The 12,497-nt window shown below is 37.4% G+C and overlaps 1 protein-coding gene across 5 annotated transcripts in view; it reads right to left on the bottom strand.

Moving 5' to 3' along the window:
• Window positions 1-1,283: 1,283 nt before the first annotated feature.
• PTPRE (protein tyrosine phosphatase receptor type E) overlaps window positions 1,284-12,497 on the bottom strand; it is a 109,019-nt gene continuing 97,805 nt past the window's right edge. For all 5 annotated transcript variants that reach the window (XM_040606249.1, XM_040606248.1, XM_040606246.1 and 2 more), the window contains 3 exons: window positions 11,006-11,166; window positions 6,000-6,135; window positions 1,284-4,478 (listed from right to left, as the gene is read on the bottom strand). In XM_040606249.1, coding sequence (XP_040462183.1) covers window positions 4,404-4,478; window positions 6,000-6,135; window positions 11,006-11,166 — 372 coding nt within the window. In that variant the 3' untranslated portion in view covers window positions 1,284-4,403. The remainder of the gene's footprint in view (window positions 4,479-5,999; window positions 6,136-11,005; window positions 11,167-12,497) is intronic.

The raw sequence follows: 12,497 nt of genomic DNA, 5'->3' as shown, positions 1-12,497 counted from the left end.
AGACATCTCTTCAGGATGCATGCGCTTACTATTTAGAGAGCAATACTGAAGTTACTACTGGCAAACATGTTGTTCCAGTTATTCCTGGATGGTTCAGTTTGTGTTGAAAGCAGCACGATTACCAAACGCAAGGACTTAAATGTTGGAACAGCACACAAGAACGATGCATAATCTAAAAGTTCTTCCAAACATGCTTGGAAAAAATAATCAGAAAATTGTCATTAATTTGAGAGTACTTCCCAAATGTTAGGTGTCGGGTGTACCTGATGAAACGGGCCTAAAGAGGCGAAACAGAAATATTGCTTCATTGAACGATAACTTGGCAAATGACATTCAATCTTTTCAAATCTCAGTGATAGTAGCTTGACATCACTCCCAGTTCACATTAAATCTACCCTAGCACTTGTTACAACAGCAGGCCATCTTGATTATTTTTGGCACGAAGTCTGATATCAAGCCTGTTGAAATTAACGAAGAAACTGCTGTTAAATAGAGTGGGTTTCAGTTAACGATGGGTGACGTATAGTTGAACGTTAAGCTACTATTTTTATCGTGGTATGATACCACAGTAGCGTACCACAATATTATTAAAACTTACAGATAAAAGAACTGAAAGATTTTGTGTGCTGTGAGTGAGCTCCCCCCATCACTAACCTCCCTGTTAAGGTGAAATCCCATCTCCCCCACAGACCGAAACCTGCTCCTACACAGAACCACAGAGTGGCCAGAGTTGGAAGGGACCTTTAAGGTCATCCTAGTTCCAACCCCCTGCCATGGGCACAACTCCCATCCCATGGAGCAGCCTGCAATGCAAAATGACGCTGGTGCCCCCCGCTCCTCCCCACCTCTCTCGAAGGGAGCAAAACTCGCAGCTTCCCGCAGCTCTGCCGCCTCGCTGGGAGGACGGGCTAGAAGGGCTCAACCAAAGAGCCACCGCGCTTGGTGCTGCACCAGGTTCCCAGAGGAACGACAGTCACGCAGATATTGCAGGGGCAGGCCTTGAATCGTCACATTTACGCTCAAAAGGGAAGGCTGCGATGGGGCTAGTCATGTCAAAGCTCTATATGGTCAGGTCTTACTTATTAACACAGTTTGGGAAGACCTGGCCTTCCAACTGCTACCGTGAGTTTATATGCACTTTATATGCACAATGCTTCAGTTCTGACATCAGCCTGAATATTCCTTCCAAATAGCTGCAGATAAGTACCGAAAAATTATTTATCTAGATAATGGATTTCAACTCTTTTAGAATACTTAATTTAAATGAACACACAGTAGAGGAATGAAATTAAAAGATTTAAAGAAAGTAATACAGTTTGAGAATAAAAACAAAGCTTTGTTCTTGCATCAGAATGTATTAGATCTTGCAATTTGCATATACAAATAATTCAGCAACATTCACTGGCATTAAAAACACAGCAAGATCAAATTATAAATGTAATAAAAGAAAATAATAATAGCTGAAACTGTATAATACATACATATATTATAAAGATTTGACAAATTAAATACAATGTGGTTATACAGAAAAGTTTCCATAACTTTACATTAAAAATGGTACTAGGGAAAGGAAAACATTTCAAAATACACAGGTGATCAGGCTCATTTTAAAAGTTTAAAAAACTGATACGTAAAAATACCCTAAAAAACACTGGTAATTACAGTATGCATTCTTCGTTAAGGCCCAATTCAGCAAAGCACTTAAGGGATTGCTTCAGGAACAAAGAACCTATGGTACTTAAATGTTTTGTGGAATAGAGATGTCATAAAGCGAACGCTCAAATGCTTAGGTGAACTGGAACCTATCTTAACACATGAAAACAGACAGTCAAGTCACATAGTGACCAAAACCACAAACAGATCAGAATGTACAATTTCTAATCAACTATTTGGCATTTTAAAGTAATTCCATGCAACAGAGGAAAATTTAAAAGAAAGGTCATATATATTATATCGAAATACAGCTCCCCAGTTACTAGGCTGCTGTGATAAGCAGTCTATTGACTAAAGACAAGAACTGGAAAGCAAGCTTTTCAAATTAAACAAAGTCATTGAGTAGCTACATTTGTGACTTCTGAAATATATTCTAGGTATTTGTTTCCTCCTAGATATCTTAATAGAGTTAGCAACTCAAATCTGAGTACCCACTGAGTATTTGATGTTTCAGCTTAACTCCATCCTACTACTTGCTGTAAGGACAGAGCTGCCTGTGCCCCGCTGCAGTAAACCCCTGCAGGGGTGGGGAGGCACAGGTCCCCGCTAACAGCGCGCCACATTGCTGCTGCGTCATGAAGTTTGCTTGATGCAGCAACTCTTAATCCAAACTTTTATTAAAGGACCCAAACAGACAAATTATTTTTCAAGTTTAAACTAAATGTTCGGAAAGATCCTGACATTGGAATCTAATGCGACCAGAAAATACACTTCTTTGGAAAACGGTGGAAATTCCTTTGCATTACTTTCTATCATCATTTAACCTCTCTGAGTCTCCCTGTGCTACCAATGATCATACTGAAAACCCCACTGTATTGGTTTCCATACTGAATTTATTTGATGGCTTTTTAAAATTAGGTAAAATTTCGGCATGCAGTAGTAATGTAAACTTACTTAGCATTCAGTTTTGTTACTCAACACTTTCTTGGCTTGAGTGCATCTTCTCATAGCAACTCACAACAAAGGTTTAGTCTTTAAACAATCTTTTTTAAGTGCATAATTTACTGTACAAATAAATACAGAAGTGCATTGACGGGAAGACAAGAAGCAGTAAATGGCAGTGTTCAGAACAGCGTGCTTAGAAATTTCTGAACCACACCTTTTCCATCCAGTACAAAATGAGAGGTGTGAACACCTTCCCATTTCCTTGCATTGTTACAAAGTGTAATGCTATTTGTTATCAGAAATGAAAAATGGTCATGCGATAAAATAGTGCAAGAACAATAGTGAAATGATCGATGTAAGCTGCTTATTTTAAATAAGGCTTTTATGTTTGCATTGCAAAAAAACCAACCAACTGGACAAGACAGAACTATTGCATATTAGTTATGTAAAGTACATATTAGCATATTTTGTGCTCATTAATTCATATATGCATTTTAAAGAGTGAAAAACATATACTTTTTAATTATTCAACATTCGGATGCCCTGTGATTTTTGGAATTTCTAACCTACAACCCACAAGCATACTGTGGGCAGGGCTACGATAAGACTTTTAAACTTTATTTCACCAATTATATTATCAGTAGTACTTTCATTAAAAATATATCTATATACACGATCATATACCCCTTCTAGATAAAGGAAGTATTCCTTTTTTGATAATATATATGTGAGGGTAAGAACGTAGAGGAGCTTTTTGCTACAACGCTTGAAGTTGCTAGCATTACACTGTTAGTAAAATGTTTTTTCACGATTTTAGCAACCACTGTTAATTATTCTATTAAGTCAAATCAAAGAATAAGAGTTCATCTCTTGATTTTCCTTAAAGAAGTGGGAAATTATGCAGTTTTATGTAGAGAAGCTTTAAATCCATTTCTGACAATGGCTATAAAGCCTCTTCAAGTAGACAAGTTCAGGTGCTGCAAAATATACTCTTCTGATATGCAAAATATTCTCAAAATAGTGGTAAACTCACATTATTGTCTTTCTAAATTGATCTAAGCTGGTGTAATATTTAGGAAAACAAAATAAATGGACTTTGAAAGTTCTATTAATTAAAAAATTTAAATCTCTATTTTTACTGATGATAATCTTATTGACAGTAAGACTCAAAATAGAACTGCCATCAACCTGGAGGTTCTTAAAAACAGACTTTAAGAGCAGTTCTATTTTTTCAGTTGGACTGTACAGTATTACAGATGAAAGGCCATATTCTGATACCTTTATCATTAATAGCACTTCACTAGAACAGTCTGTTTGCCTCCAATGAGACCCTTTGTGAAACAAATTACTAGCATAAGCAGGTTATCAGAATGCGTCCCCAAATAAACATCCATTTTAATCACAAAGAAAGGTTTATGGTCAAAACATGTTTAAACATATGTACCACAATTCACTTTTTTAGTATGAAATGTAAATCACCTGTGTAAAGGTTCAAGAACTGGGAGATAACGTTATCAATAAGTATTTATAAGTGGAAAAATTCAAAGAAATAACCCCTCAAGAATTAATTTAATGTTATTTAGAATAAAGATTTCTATACCATTTTATAGTGATATACTGTATATGAACATTATACTTTGCTTTAGAAGGTATTTATATTTAAGAAATAACTTTATACAGCAAATACAACTTTTAGAGCAAACACAAGGTCATATTTACAGTACAGTCAATCAAAATGACATGGAATAAATTAACAGAATATACAACTATTTATACAGACAAATTAAAAAATAAGGCAGGAATTTTCATTTGAAATTAGCATAATCAGAAAATATGTCAATGAAATCTTGTACCACTCTGTAGCAGAATTCATACTGTTCCTGAAAAACAATAATAAAAAAAAAAGTGCTTTGGTTGCATCATACAATTAACACTGGAAAAAAAAAATCATACTTATGCAAATCCTAGTGATAAACGTAACGTGTTCTACCTTGGACCGTTACTTGGACCAGTAGCTGAGGACCGTTCTGTTCTGATTTCTACTTACGTATTTATTTTTTTTTAAAAAAAAAGCAATGGTACCTCGCTCTTTTGTCCGATACAGGCGGACTGCTGCTTTTCAGTTAAAATGATTTCTTTAATCTTTCTAGGTGATAGTTCTTAAACTGAACCAATTATTAGACCTGTCTTCTCATTTAAATGAAGCAGCTCACTGTGCCTGGCTGCTGCCCGGCTCACACTAAAGCGGGTCACTCCTCCTGTGCATTCCCCAGGAAGCCTGGCTCTTCAACTTTGGGCTTCATCTTCTGAGCTTTACAGCAGAAACCAAGCGACAATGTAACTTCTGACAAATTAACATGAAATGCATAGATCATTAAAAAAGCCCTACGTTTATTTTTCTGAAACAGAGTTCCCCTTGCAAAGCCTGTCTATTTAGCCACTGCCTGTATGTTAGCCTGCCGGGCCAGTCCTCTGCATCCTAAAGACGGGATGCATCCTGATCTTCCTGGCATACTGATATGCCTTCAACATGATTTGCTGGATTACAAAACCTGGAACAGCACTGATAATAAACAGAACTGGCATCTGAATTCACTCATGCTGGAAAGCAGAGTTTAGCAGAAACCTTTCTGCAGGCTCAGCTGGGAATGTCTGGGGCAATTACACCCTCGACTAACATTATTAAATCACGGAGCCAGAACCCCAAAAGAAATATTTCATCCCTGTCTCAGCATGACTACAGATAATCCAATTCTACTTCTTTAGCCCCTTTCTTCCTACCTGTAATATGGAGAACACATCTACCTGAAAAAGGTGTTTTGAGATTATTGTTTCTAAAGCAGTTTCAAATTACTGATTGGAAGCTGCTATCAAAATACAAAATACCGGCATTTTTATATATTTTCCAAAAATATAAGCCTAACACCCCCCCCCCCCCCCCCCCAACTTTTAGATGTTTATTCAATAGGGAAAAGTGTCTGGACACAACTTCACACAGTACTTGTAGATTACTGTAAAGAAGTCAAAGAAACTTCTCCCTTTAAGTGACCAACCTCAAGCCAATGTAAGCTCACACATTTTAAAGGTAAGGAGGAACAACTGATACATAGGGTTAAAAGGCATTTACTTCACATGTTTTGTCACCTGCAACACTCAAAAGATTTTGGTTTGACTGTCTCCAGCTGCTGCAAGACACAGAATGTTGAGCCAAATTATATTTTTAGAAATGCTATATAAAAAAAAAAATCTGTAAAAATACAGATTTCTGATAATACCTTGTACATACGCAGCCATCATACATTATTTATTTCAACCTGCAAGAAAATCCTTTGTTCTCCTCCCACAAGAATATTTACAAACATACATCCTTTGACAAAGATCTGGATTGCTAAATATCATACCAGTGTTTGCACCATATGTGGCCTTTGCAGTCTTAAGCTCTTCACAGCTTGAAATACATCTAAGAGCCCTTCAGCCTTCACTCGTTCCAGAATATTGCTGAGTGCTATGAATGTACCTGTTCTTCCAGCGCCAGCACTGCAACATAAACACATTCACTTGACATACAGTAATATAAAAATGTAAAAAAAAAAAAAAAAGTGATGTAGAAGAGCTAAACATTACTATTAGCCAACTTCTACTCATTTTTTTGTGTGCTTATTTTGTCACCACAGCTATGGTAAGAGGGAGAGAGAATTAATGGAAATTAACTCTGAGCCAGGCTGGAACCCATAAAGGCTCGTTCCTGACAGCTTCTGTACGAAGGTGGGAGATCCCGAGCTGGCTGTGGCAGCACACGGACACCCTTAGTCAAAGTCTGAGACTCAAACAGTGAGCTGGCAAAGCTGCTTACTGAAATCCGCATTCATCTTCAACAAAGACAATTTTCAGGGCTCCCATGCTCTGTTTTTGGTTTTATTCTTGATGGGGGAGAACATGACCTTTAGACTTTCAGGTGAAAAACTTGGTTATAATGCAAGGAAGCACTGTGTGATCAAACCCACATTTTTGTGTTAGGTTGCAATTTATACTTCTGCATGGCAGACAGACATGAAAGCATTATTATCATTATTATTCTTACTCCAAAGCAATTTGATGGAAAGTGTCCTATCCAACTCTTATTACTTTAATGAATGTTAGGATTTAAGCCATTTCTTAAACAGATGTATTAATACAAGGACAAACTAAAGCAAGGTTACATATGCGGCTATAGTACATAAAAGAAACTAAAAATCACCTGTTCTGCCTCTGTCTTGACTACAATAAGCAACCTCATGTACACCACAGTAACTGCAGTTTCTTCTGTTTCAGTATGTTTGACCGAGGGTATTTTTGGCCTTTTATATCCTTATATATCTTTCAGATCACAATTCTGTGGCACCCAAATATAATTCAGTAATCATTACCTGATGTATTATGCCTAACTCTAGAGGAAAATAGCATTAAAAAGATTTCTTTCTCTCTCCTAATCACACTAATTAGGGATGATTTGATGATTTAACACCAACAAAACAGTGGCTGTGCACTGGAAGGCCAACAGCTTTGAGAGGGAATAGTTACTAAAACCAGGATGGGATTGGGAAAGCGACAATCAGTGGTAAGATGGAATAGAAGGTTCACTGGATTCCTGAATAAGGATCAACAGAACATTTATTACATTTAAAATTTTCATGTGTTTTAACCATAAATGGGTGGAGTGTAATCACATGTCATTGCTTCTACCTTATTTCTATCAAATACCAAAAAAATCTGATAAGCATAAGCCTTATGAAAAGATTAAGTGCAAATGTGTGTATCCTCAGCTGGATACATTAAAAGTCTTGGAAGAAAAATGATCAGGTATAATGTATTAGATGTGTTATTCCCTTTAGACAATTACTTGTATCAGATTAAGAAAAAATACAAAATCTAAAAGGGTTCAGATTTATTTGTAATTAGCTAATCGCCAGTAGCCATCTGTGTAACCAGTAAGTGATGCATTTCAGAATAGGTCTAAAACTATCCAAAGATAAGGACAGGAACATAAAGTAAACACACGTCATCACACGTGCTGGTTATTCATTTATGCCTAGAAGAGGTGGCTATGCATTGCTTTGCACTCCATTTTTAATACTCCTTCTGCTAGGGGTCACTCTCCTTTTCTTCCAAAAACGTGCTTTTAGCAAATCCTTAAAGCCCATACAGCCCAGCTTTTTTTTTTTTTAAAAAAAAATCATGTTGGGCTTTTAAAATGAATTTAAGAATTTTTAGTATGGGTGTACAGAAAACTAAACTGCATTTGAAATGTGGGAGAAAATATGTATTGTCTCACAGGAATGCAGTGCACCTTTTTGCATACTTGCTTCTCTTTCTGCAATTCCCTTGAAACAAAAAAAAAAAAAGAAAGGTAACTTCTAAATTTGACTCAAACTTCATTTCTTGAGACAGAAAGTTCAAAAGCAAGGGACAGGCAGAATGAGCAAAGACTGGGCAAGAGACAGAAGGAAGGGATGTGTAAACAACACAGCAGCCTCGCATCGTTCATTAGAGCGCTGAAAGGAGGAGATGGGGAAGAGAGAAACAGTGTAGGCAGCCGTGAACTAAACAGCAGACAGCTGCAGACACTCACGGGAAGAGAATGGCTTTCAATCCTGTTGGCAACTCGGCTAGCAAAACCATTCCAAACTGTTTAGGGTTCTGTCTTGGTTCTACTTAAGATTTATCTTTTTTAGCAGCTCCTTCAACTGTTCATAGCTGGAAAAAATGAACAGAACTTTTCACAAGTTCATGTAAACACAGTCTTAGAATTAAAATGTGTTTACTTATTCATAAAGTTACATTCATTTATATTTGAAGACTCAAGTATGATTTCATGGAGAAGTTCAAGTAACTCGAAAGCTGTGATGTACAGGCTGTCCAAGTAGGGTCAGGAGAGAATTCTCAGCATTAAAAATCCTAGAATACATTGTGTGGTTTGGGTTTTAATTTCTTGTTTAATCCATTTTAAAATGATTGCAGTAGATTTAAAAAAAAAAAAATCTAGGAAAAATGCATGCCAAATGATTAAGCAAAGGCTTCAGAAAGGCTACAGGTCTAAAAGCTTGAAAAAGTAGAAGCAAAATATACTCTGGATAGTTCTTAAGTATCTGATCTGTGCACATCAAACAGGTGAGTTTTTATCTCTTATTTTACTAGCTAGAATTCCTTGATATTTTACTGACTTTAAGTATCATTCAGAATGTGAACTCCCTAGCGTTTCAAAAGAAGGAGCTGTTAAAATCTGTTGATTGGCAGAATTGAAAACAAAATGTCATCATCACCGTCGAGTGCAGCCACCATGGGGTGGGGGAACCTGCAGGCCCCTAGGGTAAATATGAAAACAGCAGAAAGCAAAACACTTCCAAAGCAAGGAGGAGAAAGTTTTAGCAATGGATAGGGGTCGGTACAAGATCATCTCCCAAACCAGCAACAACTCCAAGTCCTGGCTCAAGCTCCCAGGATCAATTCCCTTCAACACTGCGTGAAGACTCAGGTGACGCTGCAGACAGCCAAACACAAACCAGACAGACAGCGCCTCTGAAGCTCAGATCCGAGCAAACTAAAAGTTGGTGTACACTGTGGAGAGCAGCTGTGATATGCCTATTCCTAACTCTAGTAACAAGCAGACAGGTTCTTCTACCAAAATACTTCCAAACGGTCAGTGAGCCTACTTCCCTATAGATAATGCTACAAGAATGATTTGGGTGTCACATAAATCAATACAGGGTTGGTTGGGTTTTTTTTTCTGAAGAAAAAACAATCAATAACTCATTCAAAATCCAATGGGTATTCTCAGAAATGCAGGCAAAATCCAGAAGCAGCATGGTATGGTCTAGCTCACTGACAAAAGGTTGGAGAAGCTTATCCGTGAGTAGTCATAAGGGGCTTCTATCACAGAGTAGGTGCCAGGCGTTTCTCAGTAGTGGGATCACAGACACGTAGAGAAAATATCACAATTCATGTAACAGATGTTTTTAGGTATAAATATGCCAGGAACTTCACATATTAGTGGAAGATGACCGATGGTCCAGCAAAACCTGTTTATCTTGTACAACATGCCCAAGTGGAAAAGATTTAGAAGGCCACTAATTAGAATGAATTAAATAATCTATTTTCCAGGCAATCAGAGACAAAACAATGATTGCTTTTTATGTTGTGGTTGAGCCTGCGAGCTTCAGCCGCAAGAGAGACTCTACTGCACGAGGTCTTACACGAACATGGTACGGAGGGATGTGGCCTTGGAGAACCCTCACGCTGGGTAAGAGCAGCTGGAGTCAGTCAGTGCATCTCCCAGAGCAGCTCCAAGCAGCTCATGGCAGAAAACGGGTTCATGTCAAAGAGTCACTGCTTCAGTTAATACCTTCTTAAAAAAAATAACAAAACAAAGCATAGGAACTTCTCTTCTGGGGGCTCTGAAACCCTACTGACCCCATCCCTGTGTACTGTGAGCTGGATTTCATACTGACCACAAAACAGAAAAAGCTTTATTCAGTTATCACATTGAAAATATTTTAAAAGCAACATATGATTTCTGAATTAAGAAAAGGCAGAATACTAGTTTTACTACTGCTTTTAAATTTTTTTTTTAAACCAGTAGATGTAGTACAGAAAAAGACAAATTCAAAAGGCTGATTAAAAATCCTACCCTCTGAAAAATATAATTTGAAAAAACAGAGGAAAAGCCCAATGTACACCTTTAAAAAAAAAAAAAAAAAAAGGAGATGAAAAAAAGATAAAGGAGACAAAAAAAGATGCTGCAATAAAAATTTAAAATTCAGAAAAAAGAACCAAAACCAACCAAAAAACCACAAAGTGTAAACCTCGCACAGGAGAATATTTTCTAGCTATCACGTATCAAGTCATACTCTTGACATGTATCAAGTCATACAAGCTACCTCTTATCATCAATGTAAATACTGTTTTCTCCATGCTTTCAACAGGACTATGTTTTGCCTTCAGTTTAGATTAGGGATATATTTTATTTTCCTGATAGCTTGTAAAAAGCAACATCATTTTGATTTTGATCAAACATTCAAGCACTGTATTGGTGGGGTGTATTGCACATCACTATAATAAACCTGCAGCTTTACTTTCCTAATCAGAGCATTTAGCAAAACTCGGGTGCAAGAGTGCAACACTCCAAGTTAGTAATGCATTGATTTACGCACAGCCATTGAAGTATCCATTTTGCTAATTTAGCAAAAGACGAGCAAGAATTCCTTTATGTAATACTATTTTTTTTTCTATCTTTTTCTTGCATTTCTTAATTACTATTTTTTTAAAAGGACACCGTTTACTCCCTCATGAAGAAAAACTGCTGTAAAAACAACCGGCCTGGATAAAAAGCAAGCCAGCTCCTTAGCTAACAGTGGGAAGAGGCAACTCTTACCTGCAGTGCACAGTAATTGGGTGATTGCCTGTTTGCTGCTGCTGCTTTTGGACAGCTGCAATCAGGTCAATCATCCCTTTTCCTTCTGCAGGAATCCCGATTTCTGGCCACCCGTGGAAATGGAACTGCCGAACGAGCCTGCTTTGCTTCTCCTGGTTACCCTGCGCACAGGAGAACACCAGATTTATCCAGTTGTTACTCCAAAATGGAAAACACACTTACCTGAAACATTTGTAGCATAAATATTGCACTGCTATCGTAGAGGGGGCTATTTGCAACCTGCTCCGTAATATATTGGTGATGCAAACCTGATAGTTCTGTTTCTAAATTCCCCATCTACTATGCTGATAATTTACCCCTATAATTTTCCTTTTGATTTGCACAGCTGTTTCATCTGGGTAGTACTAAGGAGACACTTAAAGTTTATTCATCCTGAGTACCAATGTTTGAGAGCTTTCATCATGCACAGGCCAAATCCGAAGTGGCACTGAAACAGCCCAGTTCATGAAATGCACTCTTCGTTGTACACTACCTGCTACTTGGAAACTTAACAATTATTTGCTTTGCCTTTATGCTTGCTGATTTAAAAAAATGCTAAAAGTTCAAATAGGTATTAATATACCATGCTTATGTAGTTAGCTCTAGACAGGTTTGGGTGCACAAAGGCTCTTTTAACTACCCTGAAATTTTTGTTTGCTACTTCCCACGACGGCATTATAACGTCGTATGGATGCAACGTTAATAGTCTGGCAATTTTACTATAGATCATCAAATCTTGCAGGTCACAGCCAGCTGAAAACATGACGTCTCTGCTGATGCTAGGTGCTTTCAAGATGTCCACCACATGGGACATCTGATGTATGAATTTGGTGGGAAGTATCAGGACTTTTTTGTACTGGAATCCTGGAAGATGTCACCATTATGAAGAAAAAGGCTTGGTCAGTCCCTCTTCCTCCCAACTCTTCAGGAGAACTTTCAACATAATATTACTTCAAGTGTCACTGATGTACTCTAGCTGAACTCAGGCACAATACTAAAGTTACCCAAATTTCTTACATCTGCAGAAGACATTTCTAACAATGCAGGACTATAGTGCAAACACATTGCTGCTGGGATATTATCTAAAATGCTGTTACTTGAGTTTTAAATACTTTCCAAAAATACTTCCCAATGTGACACGTATTGACAAGGACTCTGTGCTTTAACAAAGGACAGTGTGTACCCACGCCTAATCCATCGCCCTCCTTCGTAAGGAAATAAGAGTACTTTAAAGTCCTTTTGCTTTACATGTACTTAAATTGTATGTGGTGCATTAAGTAGCTACATGAATGACATTCTCAAATGCAAGTAATCTTTTTCTTTTACTTTTTCTTTCCCCCCCCCCCCAAAAAAAAAAAAACAAAAACAGCAGTGCAAATCAGATCCTAGGGAAGTGATGCAGTGAGTGAGGAGATGCATGCTCAAACATCAAAAAAAGGTTTGAGCAGATCAT

This window comes from Falco naumanni, chromosome 9 (assembly GCF_017639655.2).
Source record: "Falco naumanni isolate bFalNau1 chromosome 9, bFalNau1.pat, whole genome shotgun sequence".
Lineage (NCBI taxonomy): Eukaryota > Metazoa > Chordata > Aves > Falconiformes > Falconidae > Falco > Falco naumanni.
Note: the sequence above shows the minus strand (reverse complement) of the source record. Positions and strands in the feature narration are given on the sequence as shown.